The 22,220-nt window shown below is 37.2% G+C and overlaps 1 protein-coding gene across 1 annotated transcript; it reads right to left on the bottom strand.

Annotated features, from left to right (window-relative positions):
• Positions 1-11,589: 11,589 nt before the first annotated feature.
• LOC149229664 (ricin B-like lectin R40C1) lies at positions 11,590-13,368 on the bottom strand. Its single transcript, XM_089375886.1, has 5 exons — positions 13,249-13,368; positions 12,725-12,956; positions 12,266-12,450; positions 12,028-12,150; positions 11,590-11,815 (listed from the first exon to the last, which is right to left on the bottom strand). The coding sequence occupies exons 1-5, from the start codon at positions 13,360-13,362 to the stop codon at positions 11,798-11,800; spliced, it is 672 nt and encodes a 223-aa protein (XP_089232012.1). The 5' UTR covers positions 13,363-13,368; the 3' UTR covers positions 11,590-11,797.
• Between the last annotated feature and the right edge of the window lie 8,852 nt (positions 13,369-22,220).

A 22,220-nucleotide genomic window follows, 5' to 3' on the forward strand; every position in this document is an offset into this window, starting at 1 on the left:
TTCTCAACTCTTGCTTCCATTCCAACAGAAGTCAAATCAACTTCCTTCTCAACCATTGCCAAAACCCAATAATAAAAACCCTCAAAATACTTCCATGGTAGACGGTCAACAATTTCCTGCCTATATGATTGTTCCTCTCAATGATGTACAACTCGGATCTGGTATAGTTCTAGATAAACCTTCTATAGATGCCCAAAATCAAAGCATTTCTGAGGAAGAATCTCTTGAAGCCAATAAGGGTTCTGAAGCATCTCTTCAAAACCCAAACACTCAGAAAGAAAAAGAAAAAGAGCTAACCCCCACAACTCCTATAGTTGAGCAACCTGCATCTTCATCCACACCTCCTTTTCCTGAAAGATTACAAATTGACAAAGGGGTGGAAAAACAAATCTTGTTGCCTGACTATGATTTCTAGATGAATTAAAGAATGTCTGTATCAAGATTCCCTTGTTACAAGCCATTAGAGAGATTCCTATTCTAGCAAAAACAATAAAGGAGTTGAGTCTTAAAAGACCAGGAAGGAAACCTAGAGATACAAGAAGAATCCACCTAGTAGGGAAAATTGCAGACATCATGATGGGAAAAATTACTATGCAGAAGTATGTAGATCCCGGTAGTCCAATTGTCAAAACACATATAAATGGGGTTGAAATTCCAAATACTTTGATTGATTTAGGGGCTGCTATCAATATTATAAGTAGACAGACTATGGAACAACTGAAACTTCCTAATCTTCTCTTTACACCTACTTTACTGCAACTTGCAGATCAATCAATTATTAAACCAGATGGTGTATTAGAAGACATTTCAGTCTCCTTAGACTCTTGGGAATATCCAGTAGATTTTATGATTTTAACCCCCAAGATTAATTTAGGAGGACACCCTCTCACCTTAGGAAGACCTTGGCTAGCCACAGTCGATGCTTTCATCAGTTGTAGGTCTGGGGATATGTATATTTCTGATGGTAATTCGACAAAGAAATTCAATCTGTATCCTCCAGCAAAAGCAATTACAGAAATAGGAGATAATGAGTGGATTGATGATGAAGATACTATACAACCTGTCTTTACCATTTCTGAAGTTAGTGAAGATAGTCAAATTCTGAACACATTAGAAAATTTTGAAACATCTTCAGAATATGACCACACACAATTTCAGTTAGATTCCGACATTGAGTATTTATCATCTAGACAAATGTCTCTTTTCTCTATGGAAGAGTTTGGTAGTTCCGCCATTGATATCTTTCCAGGAAAAGCATTGAATATCAACAAAAATTTGGAAAGATCACAACAGGAAGAACTAACCAAAATCTTGCAAAAACATTCCACTGCATTTGCATGGGAATATACTGATATGAAAGGTATTGACCCTAAGACTTGCATTCATCACATCTATATTGAGGAAAACAGTAGACCAATCAGACAACCTCAGAGAAGGATGAATCCAAACCTTAGGGAGATAGTGAAAGAAGAGCTCCAAAAGTTACTTAATGTAAACTTCATTTATCCAATTTCAGATAGCCGATGGGTTTCCCCTTTGGTTATAGTACCTAAAAAGAATGGTAAATGGAGGGTATTCATTGATTACAGGGAATTGAACAAAGCAACTTTGAAGGATCACTTTCCTTTACCCTTTATCGATAAGGTATTAGATACTTTAGCAGGCAAAAATTATTTTTCATTTTTGGATGGTTTTAGTGGTTACAATCAGATTCAGGTAGCACCTGAAGATCAGGACAAGACCACATTTACCTGTCCATGGGGAACTTTTGCTTACCGAGTACTTCCTTTTGGATTATGTAATGCACCCGCAACATTTCAAAGGGCAGTACTAGGAATCTTTTCCGATCTAATCCATGATTGTGTAGAGGTTTATATGGATGATTTTACAGTTTATGGTAATTCGTTTGAAGAGGTATTAGAGACTTTGGAAAAAGTCCTTATAAGATGTAAAGAAGCAAACCTATCATTAAGTCATGAAAAATGCTTTATGATGTTTACTGAAGGGATTGTTTTAGGACATCATATTTCAGGAGATGGGATTAAAGTTGATAGATCCAAAGTTGAAGTCATCTCCAAGTTGCCTATTCCAAATTGTCAAAAAGATGTTAGAATTTTTCTTGGATTTATTGGATACTATAGAAGATTTATTGAAAACTTCACCAAAATAGCATCTCCACTCTTCAAATTACTTACAAAAGATTGTGAATTCAAATGGGATCCTGATTGTCAATCTGCATTTGAAACTTTGAAAACAAGAATATCTGAAGCACCCATTTTGAGAGGGCCGAATTGGAAACTTCATTTCCATATTTCCACAGATGCTTCAGATACAGCTCTAGGAGCTGTGTTGGGACAAAAGGATTTAGTTCCTTATGCCATTTACTACACCAGTAAAAATTTGACTCCCACTGAGTTAAACTATACTGTGACTGAGAAAGAGTTCTTAGCTGTTGTTCATGCAATCAATAAGTTTAGACACTATATAACTGGCTATGAAACTTTTGTCCATACTGATCATTCTGCAATTAGATATCTCATGAATAAACCTGTTACTAATGGCAGAGTTACAAGATGGCTCTTACTTTTACAAGAATTCAATATTACTGTGTTGGATAGACCAGGGAAACAAAATACAGTAGCTGATTTCTTGTCTAGAATCCAAAATACTAATGAAGATTCTCCTGTAGAGGATAAGTTTCCAGATGAATATTTGTTTGCAGTAACTACTAAGACTTCTTGGTATGCAGATATTGCTAACTATTTGGTTACAGGGAAGCTACCTCCACATCTATTTCCTGGTGAAAAAAGAAAAATTATTCAGGAGAGTTCAAGTTATTCATGGATTTCTAATGAATTGTTTAAAACAGGGCTAGATTGTGTGATCAGAAGATGTGTTCGGGAAGATGAAATGCCTGAAATCCTCAAGGCATGTCATGATGAACCATGCGGTGGACACTTTGCTGACAAAAGGACGGCCTATAAAATCATTTCTTTAGGATATTATTGGCCTTCCCTTTTCAAAGATGCAAAACAATATGTCAGAAGGTGTGACAGCTACCAAAGAGTTGGGAGACCGACTCTTTCAAATGAAATGCCATTACAACCACAGGTACTCATCGAACCCTTTGAAAAATGGGCTTTAGATTTCATTAGACCCATTAATCCACCATCTATACAAAGAAGTATATATTGGTATGCACTGATTATGTCACTAAATGGGTAGAAGCCAAAGCATTGCCTTCTGCCACTGAAAATTTAGTTGTTCAATTTCTTTTTGAGGATATTTTTACTCGTTTTGGTGTCCCAAGAGAAATTGTGACAGATCAGGGAAGTCAATTTACATCTAACTTGATGGAGAAGCTGATGGAAGAATACAAAATCAAGCATAGAAAATTTACTCCTTACCATCTGCAAGCAAATAGCCAAGTGGAGTCTACAAACAAAGTTCTTGAAAGCATCATCACCAAAATTGTTCATCTACACATAAAATATTGGGCAGAAAGGCTTCCTGAAGCCTTATGGGCCTACAGAACTACATGGAGGAACACAACAGGACATTCTCCCTATGAACTTGTTTATGGGAAATAAGTCCTGCTCCCCATTGAGTTTCAAGTCAAGACTTTCAAGATGGCAGTCCAGTTGGGGATGAATCTATCAGAAGCCCAAAAGCACAGAATGGAGCAGCTGAATGAGCTAGATGAGATCAGACAAGATGCAATTTTAAGGACTGATCTAGTTCAACATCAAAGAGCTAAGTGGCATGACAGATACATCAAAGAGAGAAAGTTTCAAGAGGGAGATTGGGCGTTACTGTTTGATTCCAAGTTTAAAGACTTCAAAGGAAAATTTCAGATTCATTGGCTTGGGCCATATGAGATTGACAAAGTCTTTAACAATGGAGCGGCAAGAATCAAGACCATTGATGAATTTCGAACTCCTCTCATTGTGAATGGCCACCGATTGAAAATTTATCATAAGCCACTCTCAAAACAGGAATTTGTCAAAATGTTCCAAGAGAATTCTGCAATAAGGCTGGTGGAGAAGAATCCTTCTCCCCCACCAGCCTAGCCTTTTATTCTTTCAGTTAAAAAAAAAAATATATATATATATATATATAAAATTTAAAAAATTAAAATTGTATAAGCCTGAAAACCAATCATAGATTGGCAGTCTTATACAGAAAATATGGAGTGAAAATCAAGGACACTTGACACTCTATATTTTCTAAAAAAAAATCCCCTCTCCTTCTCTTTCCATCTTCACTTCATCTCATTTTCCATTTCACTTCACCTCCACCCCATTCTCATTTCCATTTCACTTCACTTCACTTCATTTTCATTTCATTCCACTCATTCCATTTCATTTCATCAATAGAAGTCCCTTTCAGGACTATTTCCATTCAGTTAGTTCTTCTCTAACTATCTTTGTTCAGTTGAGTGGGTGTTATCTCAGTTTCCGCAGCTAGAAACTGTTTCCGCAGCCAGAAGCAGTTTCCGCAGCCAGAAACGATTTCCGCAGCCAGAAACGATTTTCGCAGCCAGCATCACTCTGTTTTCAAATTTACAGTCAACTGTTAGTGCAATAATCATGAAATGCAGGTGTAATTGAGCTAAAGACATGGGGCATCTCCAAGACATCAAGGAAGAGCAATTGGTTAGAAGCCTTGAGCAAGAAATGACAAAGTTTCCAAAGGTATGATCAAATTTTTTTATCAAATAACAATTCAAGTCATAATTACGCATAGTTATCAAACCATAACAAGTTCTACTATGTGCAATGATTTGATACGATAGCTCTATTACCACTCCTATTCCACGATATCACTCCACACACCTTGCATTCATTTCTCCAATGGTCTCATGATTATTCCAAGTTTAAACTCAAGACTGACTGCACTTTCATTTATTACCAGTACTCTTGAGACGTGACCTATTTTGTTACGGTTCTTCTTAGCCGTATTTTCCGCAGCCGTCCATTGAGACGTGTAAAAATTTCATACACAATCATCCGATTCAAAAGAATCCTGACGTTACTCCATTTGTTTACCACTCCATTAATACCATACTCCTCACATGCACCCGCATTTTATTTTATGAACTTGTTTACTGCTGCTCACCCTCTGTTCCTCCGGTAATTCAGGTACTTCCATTCCCTGTTCTCCATTTTCGATTGCAGCCACTACAGTTATCCTAAACCCCGATTGCAGCCACTACAGTTTATTCCAAACCCCGATTGCAGCCACTACAGTCTATCCTAAACCCTGTAACCGAGCCATTTCTTTCTCTGAACCCTCACACGCAGAAGAGCTCTCAGTTGAAATTTAAAACAGAGGATGGGAAAATTACTGAGAGCAGAGCCAGAAGGACCGAAATACTTGGAAGGTTATCCTCAAACTAAATAATTGCCGAAGAAAGCCAGATGGTTACGATTTATCCAAAAGTTTAAAGGCCATAACAAGGAGGTGACCAAAGCTTTTGCACGGTCTTTCGATGGTCAAACAGTGGAGATTGGAGACTTGAAGTTCACGGTGACTGAGGCCACAGTAGCAGCTGCCACGGACCTACCTCAGGAAGGTGAAAGGTGGTTTAAAAATAGAAGTGTGGACGATCAGATATGGAGAATCATGCTACAAAACCAAGGTATGGATACCACCGTATTTACAAGAGGCATCCCTGTTCATGCATTAAAAGAGGAATGGTCTAGTCTGCTGTTAGTTATCCAGAAATTTATCATGTGTGAAGGACGTTTTGGTTCTATATATATGTATCATGCTAGACTAATGATGAATTTTCTGGAGGGTCACACTCTTAATTTGCCTCATTTTCTGCTGTTGAGTTTTAAAAAGATGAGTATTACAGTTCAAAAACACATAGGCAACATTGAACCTCATCTCTACCATCATGGGCTCATAAAAATTCTTATTGAGGACCAGCTGAAGAAAATTAAAGATACTTGGAAGCAATTCTTGATAAGAAACTACTTCCAAGAGCCATCTGAGGCCTCTGGAAGTAGTCCACCAAAGATTCCAAGGAAAAGTAGGAGGAGAGAAAAGAACACTACAGTCCAAGACTCCCCTACTATAGAAACTCAAGAAACTGACCAAAAAGAAGAAGAAGAAGATAAAGCTGAAGGCAAGAAATCGAAGAAAGAAAAGGCAAAAGAACCATCTAAGAAGTCTATCCATCCCCTGAGAAATCCATAGAGGAGGATTATCAACTACTGTCAGAAAGATTAGTACATCTTCAGGCTGCTGCTATAACAAAGAAAAAGCAAAAAGGAAAACAGAGTACACAAGAAAAGAGTATTAGTCCATACTTAAGGAGGAGCACTAGGCTAAGAGGAAAGGCGAGTAAAACCCAAGAAAAACAGCCTCACTTTATTGATTTAGGTGAAGAGACACTTGAGAAATCTCCAGCTCAGCCAAGTATTGAACCAAGTCCTCTACATGATGAAAGCCCTTTTCGGCCGGAAAGAGCGCAGTCCTCCTCCTCCACCAGATTTTGAGCTTAGTCCGAGAAAGACACCTAAGGTAGATCCTAATCAGCAAGAGGTATATAACTACCTGGAATTCTTAGAACAATCAGTTGCAGGATCGAGTACCACTTTGCCACTAGATGCACAAGTTCAGTCTTTGAAATAGGAGGTATTTGAATTAGAAGTCCTAAATAGGCATATCAAACAGGAAAATGAAGCACTCAAAGAGCAGAGCAAGGTAGATAAGATTGTCCATGATAACACTATGCTCCATTTAGGACTATGGCAAAATAAAAATAGGAAACTGAAGAAAAAGTGCAAAAAGTTAAGCAGAGCATTGATTAATCTCAAGTTCAAATGTCTATTCAGGAAACCCAGGATGATGTTAGCACCAAAGAAGAAGAAAATAAGGCTAGATGTCCTAGCAGAAGCCTCAGAACATATGGATTAGAGGGAAATGACTAAATTTTGGTTGCATGAGGACATGCAACACCTTCACAGTGGGGGTATGTTGAGCCTCAAACTTGCACCTTCCTATACACCCTCTCACCCTTCTTTTTCCACTTACTTCATCCACCAAGCTGTTAAATCATTGCATTATAGTCTAAAAAGAGCTTCTGACATGGTTTTCTAACTATGCTTATGACTGTTGTTTGGTTTAGATTTTTGTTCAGGCAGCTGCGGAAACTGACATGGTTTTCTTACTATGCTTATGATTGTTGTTTGGTTTAGATTTTTTTTCAGGCAGCTGCGGAAACTTGTCAGTTTCCGCAGCCAGCACAGGTTTCCGCAGCCAGCACATGTTTCTGCAACCATTTTGTGAAAGGCTATGCTACAAGTGTCCTATGAAGAAACGAGCCACATGGGCAAGCTACAGGTGACGGGTACATGGAACGTGTCCCTTCAGATCAGCCAAATCATCCATAAAAGGTCACGGTCAACAAGGGTCAAAGGCAAAGCCAACCAAGGAATTTAGCGGTGGCACGTCTCTGTTTTGAGCACGTGAAAGTTTACGTGGCACAGTCCTCAGCTCACGGAGATATCGGCACACCTGAAGATCAACCGCGTAACCTGAATCCAATAGCTACCACTCCGAAGATTTAATGGACATGATGACCGTTACGCTAGATCTCGGGCTGAGGAGATCTACGTGTCTCTGGCAACGTAGTTAACAGCATAGGATTTATTTAGTTAGTTACAACACTTTTTCATTATAAATAACACGTTGATAAACGTTGTGTAGAGGCTTTTGGGAGATGTAATTTTTGAACTGTTGTTATTATCACCCCACTGCACTCTGTTTTACATATTTTGCTGCTGCTTTAATACATGAGAAGACTACTTTCCTGAGCTCATTTTTGTGACTATTCGTTGACTGGCTGAGGTGGCAGAAGGCCCCTGCGCACTAAAGCCCTGTATAATTTTCATTTGATTTTATTATGTTTCTACTTTCATAATCATTAGCTTGTATATAACATGTTGTTTTGATGTTTTTAATTCACTACTGTTTACATTTTCATTTATGTTTTCTTATAGCTGTCAGCTGATCAATGCTTTTCTACAGGTTTTCTTAGGCAGCCCGGGCAAATTTTCATCTTTTTGACAACTACTAACATATGAGATCATCTTGTTCTTCCTGCTAATTTTCATTTTCTGAAGTTAAATTCCAGCACTGTCATTTTTTAAATTGTGTTTTGCTTATTTATTTTTCTGCTACTTAGACATCATACTACTCATTTGTTTATGGTTTCTTTCTATAGTCAAGTGACTCTATTAGTAAGGAATCAGAATATTACTTATTGTAGTGTGATTTAGTTTACTTTCTTGCAATTTAGATATCATATTGCTTAACTTGTTCATGATTGCTTCCCATAAGGTAGATTGCGCTGAAGGGTAAAGGATCAGAAGAGTTGAAGTAGTGTGATTAGTTTCCTTTATGCAATTTAATTTCCTGCAATTTAGATATCATATTGCCTAACTTGTTCATGATTGCTTCCCATAAGGTAGATTAAGCTGAAGGATAAAGGATCAGAAGAGTTGAAGTAGTGTGATTAGTTTCCTTTATGCAATTTAATTTCCTGCAATTTAAATATCATATTTCTTAACTTGTTCATGATTGCTTCCCATAAGGTAGATTGAGCTGAAGGGTAAATGATCAGAAGAGTTGAACTAGTGTGAATTAGTTACTTTGCTTTTAGTTTTTGAGTTGCCTTAAGTTCAGTTTTTACTTTCTTTTTCATGCAGCAGCAAGGATACTGGGCCATTGTCATTAGTTCATTGTTTAATACATTTACTTCCTCTTAAGAATTGATTTCATTACAGTTATTTTAAAGCTTTCTTTTTTAACACTTTTAAGTTTGGAAAATCACTGTAGAAATCACCATTACCATCCATACTTAACTTTCATTTTCGCCATCACACATTAGGGAAAGATAAATCCAAAAACAAACTAAAAAACTCAAAAACGACAAAAGACTAAGGAAATGGTTATCTTGTACATATAGTACACTTCACTTCGTCAGTTTACGAATCCCGGATTGACATTTTAATCAGCAATTTAGAACACACTAAATTGACCAAACAAGAGGCACTAAGTGAAATGAGTGAGCACACCAAAGCATCTCACATGGATATTTATAATACTTGCTCGGCATGGGTTTATGGCTTCAACCTAGATTTTTAGTAATTCTTGCTCAAAATTAGGTCATGGTTTCAAACTGCTTGTTAGATTGATTACAATATCTGCCAGTTAATGGTTTCACTAGTTTACCATGTTACCATCTCGATTCCACTGGTGCAAAATAGAAAAAAATTGAGGGCACACAAGAAGAGGAAACCTCCATATAATTTCTGGTTCTGGGTGATGAAAGGCACATCATGACCCGGAAACGCACCATCATTCATGTGACTCACAAAATTCGAAAAACCACCCATGATGGTACTCTGAGCGAAAAAGTACAACCTAGAAAAAAAACCAGCCATCTAACCTTTTGGCTTTTTATGTCAAAATGAAATTAATCCCATAAAGTAGAATAAAATTAATAATCAATAATCCCATATAAAGTAGAATAAAATGAATAATCATTTCAGGCATTTTTATATTTGATATTATCAATGGTCTGGCAACCATATTACCATCTTGATTCCAATGGTGCAAAATAAAAATAATTGAGGCCACACCAGAAGAAGAAACCTCCATATAACTTCTGGGTAATGAAAGGCACATCATGACCCAAAAACCACCCATGATGGTACTCTGAGCAAAAAAGTACAAGCTAGAAAAACCAGCCATTATGGTGTTTTGACTAGAAAGCACAAAGCCATTGTTTCAATCTATTGTTGATGAACTACAACAGCTACTCCAAACCATTGGTTCCAATTTATTGTTCATTAACTACAGCCACTGGTTACTACAGTACTGAAAACCAGTAGTTTCAATTACTACTACAGATTACTACAGCTAATCCACAGCCAATGGTTACCACAGTACTCAAACTCCTACTACATTGGTTTCATAGCACTTCGAACCAATGAATCATGGAGGCAAAAATCTCAGAAATCAAACCAGCAGTTTCATTTACTACTAACCAATTTATTGTTATAGCACTCCGAACCGAGGCAAAAATCTCAGTACTCAAACCAGCAGTTTCATTTACTACTACATTGGTTTCAATTTATTGTTACAACACTCTGAACCAATGAATCATGCAAAAATCTCAAGCATTCACGTCGTAAAAACAAAACACATTAATCTCCTTTCTTGCTAAGGTGACTATTTTTACAGCAATCACGACAGAATCAGATTTATCATTTATACAGACTCAGATCATGCCCATTCATCATTGATTGTTATCTCCTTGAAAGTTTAACATATAACCCCTTGGATGGTTCTTCCTCATCTTCTTCTCCTTTTGTTTCCTGCAACAGAAGTATAATATTTATGTTTGTATGTGCCAAGCAAGAACCAAGACTTGTGCAATTGCTATAGTTACAATTTATTAATTAATTTGTACCTGGCCTTCTTCAAACAATTGTCTGTGTGTCCTTAATTGGAAGAACAAATATGCAGCATAAGCTATCAGCATGATGATGTTGCTGACTCTAGACAGTTGTAATGTTGATACAGCTGCTTCACTATATGCCATAGATTGTTGAAGGGCCAAGGGTAGCATGAGACACAATGAAGCCATCATGAGAAGACTGGAGTCGATTCCAGAAATAACCTACATCATATAGCAATACAACACCCATGGTTAGGCCCCATTGAATGAATATCATGAGCAGGTCGGACTTGTTTTGGTGGCCTAGGTTGTTAAAGAAAAACTAAAAATATATCACATGCCTTGTCAAACCGTTGTTCTTTTTTCATGTTGGCAATTCCTCCACAAAAGAGAGATGTGCCAAGCACAAAAAGTAATTTGGAAAGCACAGAGCCTAGTAGAGAATACTTGACCACCTTGGTCTTGCCATGGTAAAGTGCAAACACTGCAATGAGCATCTCTGTTGCATTTCCACATGTGGCCTTGAGCAGCTCGCTAACTATAGGAGAATTAATTAACAATATATTTGCATCAGTTACTTCGAAATGTCAAACACTTTCTCATATATATCAATTAGCTCATATCTTGTATCCACAAATATGAGTACATAGTCCATATACATATAAGAATCTCATTTGTTGGTCTAGTGTAGAATGCAATTTCTCTGCAACAATTTACAACAAAACATCAAATTGTAGAACCAACAAACATAATATTTTATGAAGTCACTGCACTGTAGTGACCATTCCAAGTGTATAAACAATTGTAGTACAAGGTATAGATTATACATAACCTATGTACATATACCATGCAATTTTTCACTTACTCAGTGACAAAGCCTATACGTTCAGCAAGAGGTGCAAGGCCAAGAAAACTTATGATGAACTCCCAAACCTGCAAACAAAAGAATGCGGAAAATGATGCTAGAAAAACTTACAGAAAATGTCAGAAATGATAAACTTTCAAGTAGCATGAACCCTCCGTCCTTTCTATTGATAAACTTACAGAAATGATGCTACTTTCAATAAAGAGCTTGAAAGACAACTTGTTATTGTTAGATTGCTTACAATGGATGGGCTAGAGCTTCCATTTCGGGTTGCTCTGTTTCTTCCACTCAAAGAGGATGAGTTCATTTCCATCACGTATTCCTCCAACATGGCCATCTGCAGCTTTCGCATCCATATTCAAATTAATGTTGTTCACGGGCCTCAAACATTGATACGCATTTCCAACATCTGCACTTAAGGTCCACAGAACAAACTGCTATGCCTTGTCATGATTCTAATCTGCCAAGTATATCTGTTCAACAACATTCAACAAAAACTATGGATTAGGGGACCACCGTTGTAAATGACTCTGTTGCAGCCCATAATGCCCAAGACCCTGGCATTCTGAAACCCTGAGTTAAGGTGGTTTATAGCATTCCAGTGAATAAGACTTCTCTACATATCCAGAGGAGAGGCTATATTAAACAATGAAACTAAAAGGAAAAGTGAAATAGAAAGTTTTACCTGGTCCCATTCTTTATCCCCGTGTTTCAGAGCATGTCTGGTGGCCTTGTTCACCAAGGCAAACGCTGGGAAGCCAACTTCATCCTTGACTCGATGGCCCCATGAATCTACTTTGATCCATTGCTGACAAAAGGTTCCATCAAATAGGGGAACAAGGATAGTGATCAATCATCAATTATTAGATGAACAAATGCTTTCAGCGAGCTTCAAATAAAGTAGCTCAAACCGATGAACATACCTGATGAGGATCATGTGGGTTTTCCAGCGCAAGCACTGCAACATCACCACGAGCAACCAAGAAAAACTCTAGGTTGGCTTCACAATGGATCCTAAGCGTATGTCCTTGTGGCTCGACATTAGCCTGTGGTGGATAGAATGAACTATGCTCACCTCGTGGTGGATGGACTCCTTGTGAAGCACCCACTGTTCAATTTACCAACAAATATTAAAAATCGGCACTCACAAATTCAAAAGCCATTTTAGAACTGTCATGGCTTCAGTTATCAAGAATCCCAAATTGTGCACAGCACCACATAACAAGTGTGCATCCATGCATCCATACATGCTACTTGCTAGACACCACCCATAATATAACTCCTTCCCAACATTTCTTTTTAATCCTTGACAGTTTCCCAAATCAGATAAAATAATATAGTAATAGTTTTGTCAGCATATTAGTATGGATCATTAAACTTACATATTAGGCTGATCTTCCACTTCTGACTCTCCTTCTTGTTCCACTTACACAGAACAATCTCTGCTCCCTCATGCAGGGCTACATGATGCTTATCATCTCCAGTGCTAGCATCTAGATTAAGATGGGTGTTGTGGACAGGTTGGATACACTGGTAACGCTTACCCACATTGGCACTTTGGGTGAAAAGCACAGCCTCATTCAAATCATCTAGGTGGTAAGGACCCAAGGTGACCTGTAGATCAAAAGCATATGCATAAAAACCCTATTGATCACCCAATCCCTTCATAAGGTAACATATTCTGCTAGATCCTTAAATCCCTTCATAAGCCCCTCATAGTAGACCTATAGAAAGGACTGATCTCTATATCACTAAGCCCTGCAGAAGCCCCCTCGTAGAGAGCACTATTCTCTATATCATAAATCCATGCCTAGGCCCTTTTCAACAATCCCATTGAAATCACTATTATCTATGTCAGAATAGACTTGCATAAACTCGTGATAGTAACCCTTATGACAAAACTGACCTTATCCTTCTCTGCACGTCCATGCCTCAATGCCTGGCCTGTAGCTTTGTTTACAAGGGCAAATGCATGAAATCCTTCATCGTCCTTGGCCTTCACACTCCATGAAGTATCCATGATCCATTGTTGTGGATCAAAAACATATAATCGACCAATCATTTCACATATGCACAACAAATACTAATCTCTGTCACAAACCTTGTTTGTGTTTGGGTTGTTTACAAAAACAGAGAGCAAAATTTAATCTCTACCATCAACCAGATTTGGGTCTGGTTCAAACATACATACATATAAAAATATAATCTCTCTCACCAAACTAATTTGGGTCTTGTTCAAAAAGAGAAAAAGTGATGTCACCAACCTGGCTTGGGTCTGATTCATTTGCCGGAGCCATGACAACATTGCCATTTCTAGTCTAAGGTTATGTGGTTTTTGGTGTATGGACAGTCGGTAAGGATAAATATTTTTAGAGTTTGCATATGGCATTCAAAAACTAGAGAAGCCTAATTCAGTGTCATCTATTTTAAAACTCATAGATGTATTTGGGTCCTATAATGAGCATTTCATCTATATAAAGTGGTGATTGCTAAATGTGTTTTTTGTAGAATAGTTGCCAGTATTGAAAGTGTTGCAGTGTAAATGAACACAAATTATCTGCTTTTTTTAATTATATATGATTGAAAAACATGTTGAGTATTAGGAAATAGATAATTGTCTACTTGTTTAACATGAATTTATTGTTATTTATTTTTCAGGTTTTTGAAGTTTAAAAAATGGTGCAAAAGTGGCGTTTATGCATTGAAGTGTCCCGCTTTCCAAATCCAGGTCAAGCAATTATTAAATTCGTCTTTTACAATATGGCAACAAATCATTTATTTCATGGAAAGAGAGAAGTGCCTGGATTGACGACAAACAATGAGGCATATTACATTGCCCTTATTGAAGGGTTAAAAGTGGCAAAACAACATGATGTCAATGATATTGAAGTCTTCACCAACTCGGAGTTGATATGTAGTCAGATGAAAGGCATCTATCGGGTTCGAAAGGACAATTTAAAACCTCTTCATAAGGAAGAAATAAATTGGAGTTGTCAATTTCAACATTTTACCATCAATCACTCTGCAGATATTGAAAAGATGTCCACTGATATAATGTCCAGAGCATTTTTAAGCACATATGTAGATGCCAAATATGACATAGGATCACCATCCACTGCAACAGAAATCATTGATCACCATCAATATAAATCCCCATTGTGCGAATGGGTTGTTGTTATCATTTTTCTGGGGTCTATCATAGCATGGCTATTTCTATCATAGCATGGTTCTTTCACTAAAGAAGAATCTATTAATGTTTTATTTTTCCCCAACATGTAATGATTACGGTTTTTTGTATGGGAGACAAATTTATGGACAAATGTAATATATTCCACATACATGGACAAATGTATTTTGAGAAAAGTAATTGGTTCATGGTTTTGTGATTATCATCAATACATTATGATGTTGTCTAATCCTTCCAAACACCTTCTCAGATATTTGTTTCTGGAGATATATTGGTATGCTATGTGATTTGTTTGTTGGTTGTTGATTAGTGATGAAAGGTTTCTTTACTATGTTTATAAGAAATCTATTCTTAATAACACTTATTTCTCAATCACCCAGTCACTCTTCCCGTCTCCACCTTGGATTTCATCTCAATATTTTTCCCAGATCACAACTCTATTTTGGCTTGACTTCTCTGTATTTCAGATCTTGTGCTTGTGGATTTATCATGATAGTAAGGACCTAGTCTTTTTAAATCAAAGAAAATCTTGCTCATGCTCAGTGTGTCATAAGTAAGGAAATGCCAATATTTCTCCAAGAAATCAGATCCATCATGATGTCTACTATGCTAAATCTCCCATGTGACCACTCCACTTCCTCCAAATCTTGCACTAGTTTTTCCTGTACAAAGGGATTCTTAGATAAAAACTAGAATTACTTGAAAGAGAGGTTGGTGTTCTAGCTGTTCTTGTAAGAGAGCTAAGAGGATTACTTGCAGTTAGCAAAACCTCTGCAATTCCTCTAATAGTCAACCATTTAATATTGGGTTCATCTTTAGCTAAATGCAAGGACAATTTATTTCTGTTTTGCTATCATTGTGTTGCAGTAGAAGTGACAAACTTGTAAATAGTTTGTTGAGATTGCCATCATTAATGCCTTCTCTGTATAATCTTCTCACATTTGGTACTCCTAAAGCAAAAAAGAAAGCTCATTCTCTTCTTAGAATCCTTCACAGTTGGGACTCTTCAAGAACTGCTCAAACAATTCTCTTGCCCAAGACTGGCAATTCAGTGACTTCAGCACACTAGTGAAGCAGCTACCAGTTTTCCACCAATTCATGCAGGGGCCTAGCTTTTACTTGTCCATATATTCTTTAGCAGACAAGAATCAAAATAAATGTAAATATCTCTGTTATTCGACAGGATTTTGTTTTGTATAGTATTTAATCAGTGATAAAGGATATGGACGACATAGAAATTTCGGGTGTCCAACTCACCTCTGTAATTTACCCTTCTAGGAGATGCCTAATCGCTCCCACATGGTCATTGTAGCTTGATGTACCTTTGGGTCCCATTGACCTGATTTGATCGTTTGTGTAATTGATATAAAATTTCTATCTTATCAAACATATATATTTGAGTTGGACTAGCTTAATTGATATGTGCCCACTTTTGCTAAACAGTACATATTTTATCTCTGGACTCTATATTAGGTATTCTCACACACAACCATCATACCATTGTCAGCAAGGTCATGACTTTTGTTGTTTAGGTTTTACTCCTTATCAGTAAAACTATGTTTAGGTTTTACCCTCCACTTTTTTTAGTGAATAGATTGAGAAATGTGATTGCACAATCTTGCTAGAATATTTCTTTGAACATGTATGTTAACCCAACTAAAAGGTTACAATTCATAAGAGTTAAAATATTCCATGCATAGTATGGAAATTTATTAATATAAATGTTTTTTCATTTAGGTAATTTTGGCCTAATTAAATTATCTCATACAATATTTTGGAATGGGAAATTTCCCACCAATGTTTTTAAATCTTTTTTGTTCAGTCAATGGTTGTGAAGGAGGATTTTGTTTCTAAATCTTTTTTGGTTAACAATGTGAACATATGTAATATGTAATGTTTTGTTAACCTTAAAAAAATAAATGTAACAATTGGAATAGTTGAGGTGGGTGTTATTACTTTCATGGTTCACTCTGGTATGTAAAGTTTCTTGACCAACAATTTTCTTTTTTTTCAAAAACATTCTCAAATGTGGTTTAGAAGAAATCTTTAGATTTTGGAGACTTATACGATGAAAGTTTTAAGAGATGTTTACATGACTACTGAATATGAGTGTTTTGAATGGTTGTTGATGTGCTTGGTTCTTGGCCATCTACTACATACCTTCTTGTTTCAGGTTTGTGGTTGTGTGTGCACTTGCCTTTTCTTTATAAATATATTTGTTCGTAAAAATTCTTTTCACGTTTTTTCCATAATCAACCTGTTTCTTTTAGAGTAGTCATGATTTTTGTCAAAATCCGGCAGAAATTTTGGGAAAGCTAGGTTATAGCTGTCAAACTTTAGGATTTTGGGTATCCAGGTGGTTTTTGATGGTTCTGAATCCATTTCCACCATAAAAAAAACCATTCAAACACCTATATGATCAGTTTTTCTGAAAAAAATAATCGCCAAATTCTTACCCAAAAAATTCTGACGCCGTTTCTTTTTGGTTGAGAGATTTCCTGTGTTACCCTTACATAATGCTAATACCATGAAAGGAAAAAAGTGACCGCATCCAGGGTGCAATCTTTAAGATAAGGTAATGTCAACTTTTCATAAATTTAAAAGAATAAAACCTCTCAAAGTTGTTTGATGTAAGGTAATGAATCTATCCATAATGCCAATCCCATAGCTTCAAAAATAATAAATCCACCTATATGCTTCATAAATGCATGGTTAAAATCCATATGCTTTATAAATGCATGGTGAAAATCGATCATTGAAAATTAATAATTCCCTCTATATGCTTCTTAGTGCATAGTATAAGGCTTCCTAGCTAATAATTCCCTGAAGTCTGAGAGGCCTAGTGCAGAGTATAAGGCTTCTTCAACTGGATGAGTGAACTGGAGAAGAACGGATGGACCTAATTGTTATATGATTATATGATTCAAATATTGTACCTAATTATAGTTATTAAATACCATTATTTAACAGTATTTAATCAAATTGTTATATGATTATATGATTCAAATTATTATACTAATCTTTAGTTCACACACAAAGAAGTCTCATTCACTCGTGAATTTAGTGTCTAGATCATCATTATTTCATCAGCTACCCAAAGCCAGAACAAAACTTGATCTTTCGAATTTCTTTGAACGTTAGTGCGGGTAATCCATCAACTTTGAGATAATGGACAAATTAATGGACAAAAAGTCCTGAAAAGATTAAATCAGCAATAATTGGGAAATAATTAGGGAAAATTGACCAATCTTGGCACACACCTGTACTGTTCCACAAAATAATCAAGATGATTTCAAAATAATTGTTTCGTTAACTGTATCAAGATTAGATGAAGATCTTCATCTATGATAGAAACCCTATTGTGCCCTGTGGCATTCATGCTTAAAGCAGCGCTCCATTGGAGGCATTGTTGTTGACTTAGCAATAGTGTTGCTTATGGACTTAGTCCATGTTTTATTGTTAGCCTCTCTCACCTCAGTATATATAAAGGGAGGAGATTGTCTTTGTTATCACTTGTATTGCATCTTAGAGATGTGATGGTGTGATGCTGGCTATTGGAGGATCTCAGAAGAACAATTAAGCTACTCATGTAATAGAGAAGTTCCTGTGAGAGGCATGCACTGGAGATCCTGGGCTTGTGTGCCGCAAGTGAAGAGTAAAGCTTGTGAGATGCAAGTGCGGATCTAAGCTAAGGGTTGGACAGTTCATGTGATGCTAGCTCGTTGTTGAGGTTATGGAAAGGTCAGTATAGCTTGGTGGGATGCCTTGGTAAGCATTGTTGCTCGTTAGAGTTTGCAGAGAGTGTGATTGCTCTGGGTAGTGCTTGGGAAGCTTTGGAGAAGTTCTTGCTTGAGATAAAGCAGGAAGACTTGGTGCACCATCTTTTGCAATGCTACCGTATTGTACACTATCTTCATATTGTGATAAAAAGGACTTGCGTCATTACTGTCCTAAATTCTGTTATTATGATCTGATTTTCAGACCTTGCTTTCAAGTGTTTTGAGCAAGTTTCATGGATGTTTTGATATGCTGATTTGCACAAGTGAGCTATTGCAACCCTCTACTTGACAATGTGGGCTCTGAGAGGCCTAGTGCAGAGTATAAGGCTTCATGAACTGGGATGTTTTCACACCACGGTCTCAACCTACACCTGTGTAAGCATCTTGGAAGCCTTCAATTTCTCTTTTTAGAAAGTGTTGTTGGAATAGTTTATGCTTCCTTCTGCCTTATCTCTCTTATTATTGTTGATTTCTAGATTGCAGAGGTATTTGTCCAAGGATTTGATATGCATTTGACAATATGTTTGTTTAATGGTTTATTTGGTTGATTGGTCGGTTCTTTGAGGTCTATTGAGACCCCCCTGGTCTATAGGACCTCTTCTCTTAGAATCAAAGTTGAAAAACTAATTTAGACGAAGACTTGATCAATAAGGATGTTTAAGGTCCCCTGCATGTAGAATGCACAGTTTCAATCATTAAGGATTTGGTGCAGAAACTCTCTGATTTTTTCTTCACATGATTCCTCTCTGTAGTTTTAGGGTCCAACATAAATTTCATTGGATGTGGAAGCTTTAATACTGCTAAAGCATTCTCACCAAAATCATTTACCCTCCAATGAGGATTCTGGTTCTGAATCTTCTAATGTCTCAGGTACTACCTCCTACTTCTGAAAAAGAAAAAACTCATCAGCCAGATAAAATAAGTTCCATCTCTATCGGTGAGTTTCTGACAGGGAGAGACTGATTCTGTGTGTGAGAGAAACAGAGAGTAATATATTGTGATCAGAGCATGCCACCCACATTGTTGTAAGAATGCTATTCTTGCCCACCTTTCCCAAACAGTTATCAATACCTTTCATCCCCATTGCATGAGAATGTAGGGAACTAGAGTCTGGGACACATCATTTTCCTTTTCACCTTGGGAGCCTCTCTTTATATTCTCCATTTCAAATTAATTCTCAATTCACCCTTTCAAATTTGATTTATATTTGGCACTCAATAACTACATTCTGAGTTATTTAAAATCTAAAACGAGGCAAACCCCATTACCCAAACCCTGGGTCATAGATTGATCAAAACTGGTATGTTCTAGCTGCAAAACCACGGGATCTGGAGACCCGGATCGAGATATAGGAGGTTCAGAGCTGCACAATTGATAACAAGAGACTACTAGTAAATAGGCTGGAGGGTTAATCCCTAGCAGATCTGCGTTAAAGGATGCAGACAGTTGGTTTGGTTCCCTCGGAGATAGCAATTCCTCATTCAACTATTGGTGAATCCTGGAAAGTGTCTAATGCCAATTTTCAAAATTTGAGAAATAAACAGATTGGGTATAGAAGGGTGAAAATTACAGATAACTTTAGAGGAACTGTGCGTTGCACTTCATTGGCAAGTGCAAAAGTACCAAGTTCCATTTTTTCCAGTACTAAAATGGCGAATGCTAATTCTTCTGAGTTTATGATGATGTTTAATGATGGGATTAAACATAATGGAGATTTTTACAGAGAAGTAGGTATGAAAGCTGGAGGAGGGAAAGGCCCCATGGATCCACAATATGTCGTGCATGATCTGCCTTCAAGCCAGTCCTCCAATCCAGGTATTGACTATTTATGATTAGAAGTGATTTTGTTCTCCATGGATCAAGATGTCAATTCTTGCCTAGTTTTATCAGTTGCATCTGTAAAGCAGACCTCAATGTCAACAGCATTAGTACTCTGGGGCAGTAGCTGTGACCTCGATGATTTTCGAGGTCACTTTTGTTACAGCCTTCAACTCCTCTGCTTTTCATCGCAGCTATAATATCATGTGATATCAGCACAGAATTCCCATGCTATGGGTGCAGGTGTATTGCTGTTGTTTATCCCTTTGCATATCTTGAATATAATGATAATCCGAACGTGGGTTGAAGGACAGAAACACGTGTGCACGAAGTAGGTTTTAGAGACTTGCCAATGCAGCAGGGAGCTATTCTTTGCCCCAATTGCACAGGGGATTTGTTAGGAAATACCCTTGTGTTGCAAATTTGGTGTCTAAGTGCCACTTCTCACTGACAGATGATATCAAATCCAACTGTATCTTGACTGTAAACACACAACTTTTCATGCTTACATTGAAGTTGTGGTGTTCCAGGTATTGCAAAAGATGTTAATCTAAATAAATACAGTGATGTTTAAAGGGAATACCATGATCCTAGTTGTCAATGAATGTGTAGTGTTTGCATCACCTAGTTTGTTTCATGATTTTTTTCTCCCGCTGTCCTGAAAAGATATGTATTTCTTCAAATTTGAAGTTTAAACCCAACAAAGTTCTCAGTCTCTTTATTTAAAAGCTCATAATGGACTAATCTCCACTCTGGCCTCAGGGAAAGGAAATGTTTACAAAATAATATAGTATTTACATATAAAATTGTTATAACAGTATGAAGGAACCGAGAGACTTAGGATAATTAAATTTTACAGTGCAAGTATTGCCCTTTTTAATTCCTGTATAACTGCCTCTTGTGGATCATCTTTGGGTTTCATGTGATGGCATCTTCCTTAGTTCTGATACTAACATTGCAAGCAGTTTCTGTGTAATGCCTTGTAGAGCATCTTTGAAATTGGCTCTGGCTTTGGCTTTTGCATTGCAAGCAATTACTGTTGTAATGCCTTATAAAGCATCTTTGAAATTGGCTTTGGCTTTTGGTTGTCATCTATGTGATGTTGCAAGCTATTTTCAAACTCATGTAAATTTTGATGTTGCAGTGCATGCTGATGGCAATGTCGTGAAAATGCTTGTGGGGAATAAGTCTAATTTAGCTCATATAAGGGAAGTTCCTGTGGAAGATGGGAAGAAGCTTGCCGAATCAGAGGGGTTGTTCTTCATTGAGACCTTGGCTCTGGATAATACAAATGTATTGTCTACATTCCAAATTGTGGTCAAGGAGATTTACACTAATGTGAGCAAGAAAATGCTGAATTCGGATTCCTATAAGTCTCAATTGTCCGAGATTTGAGGTGGCTATGAATGTTGTGTGTGCAGGTCTAAGAGAATGCATAACCCATTTGGACACCACCACCCTGAGCCCCAGCAGCCATATTAGGCTCCTCATGGGAGTCAGTATCCACAACCTATTCAAGGAGAGATTGTGAAGATATACTGTGAAGCCAATCCTGATTTCTTCTTGGCTGGTAGAAATGGCAGTGTTGTCATGGCTCCGGCAAATGAATCAGACCCAAGCCAGGTTGGTGACATCACTTTTTCTCTCTTTGAACAAGACCCAAATCAGTTTGGTGAGAGAGATTAGGTTTTTACATGTATGTATGTGTGAACCAGACCCAAATCTGGTTGATGGTAGAGATTAAATTTTGCTCTCTGTTTTTGTAAACAACCCAAACACAAACAAGGTTTGTGACAAAGATTAGTATTTGTTATGGGTATGTGAAATGATTGGTCAATTATATGTTTTTGATCCGCAGCAATGGATCATGGATACTTCATGGAGTGTGAAGGCCAAGGACGATGAAGGATTTCCTGCATTTGCCCTTGTAAACAAAGCTACAGGCGAGGCATGGACGTGCAGAGAAGGATAAGGTCAGTTTTGGAAAGGTGTGTTAGTCCAGTGTAACAGTTGAATTCTGTTAACCTAATTGGTATGAAATATTTTCACACTGCACAATCGTATGATGCAGCTCACCTTTATTGTACGAGGAAG

This window comes from Pinus tabuliformis, chromosome J, assembly GCF_031772625.1.
Source record: "Pinus tabuliformis cultivar Carrire ecotype Pingquan chromosome J, CPIR1, whole genome shotgun sequence".
In the NCBI taxonomy this organism is placed as follows: Eukaryota; Viridiplantae; Streptophyta; class Pinopsida; order Pinales; family Pinaceae; genus Pinus; species Pinus tabuliformis.

Bases quoted from the DNA above. Each gene is read 5' to 3' on its own strand.
- LOC149229664 (XM_089375886.1), bottom strand. From the start codon at position 13,362: ATGGATACTTCATGGAGTGTGAAGGCCAAGGACGATGAAGGATTTCAT. The intron at 12,451-12,724 runs GTAAGTTTAATG...TAAATTGAACAG, and splicing joins GTGGAAGATCAGCCTAATAT to TGGGTGCTTCACAAGGAGTC. The intron at 12,151-12,265 runs GTATGTTCATCG...ACCTTTTGTCAG, and splicing joins ACCCACATGATCCTCATCAG to CAATGGATCAAAGTAGATTC.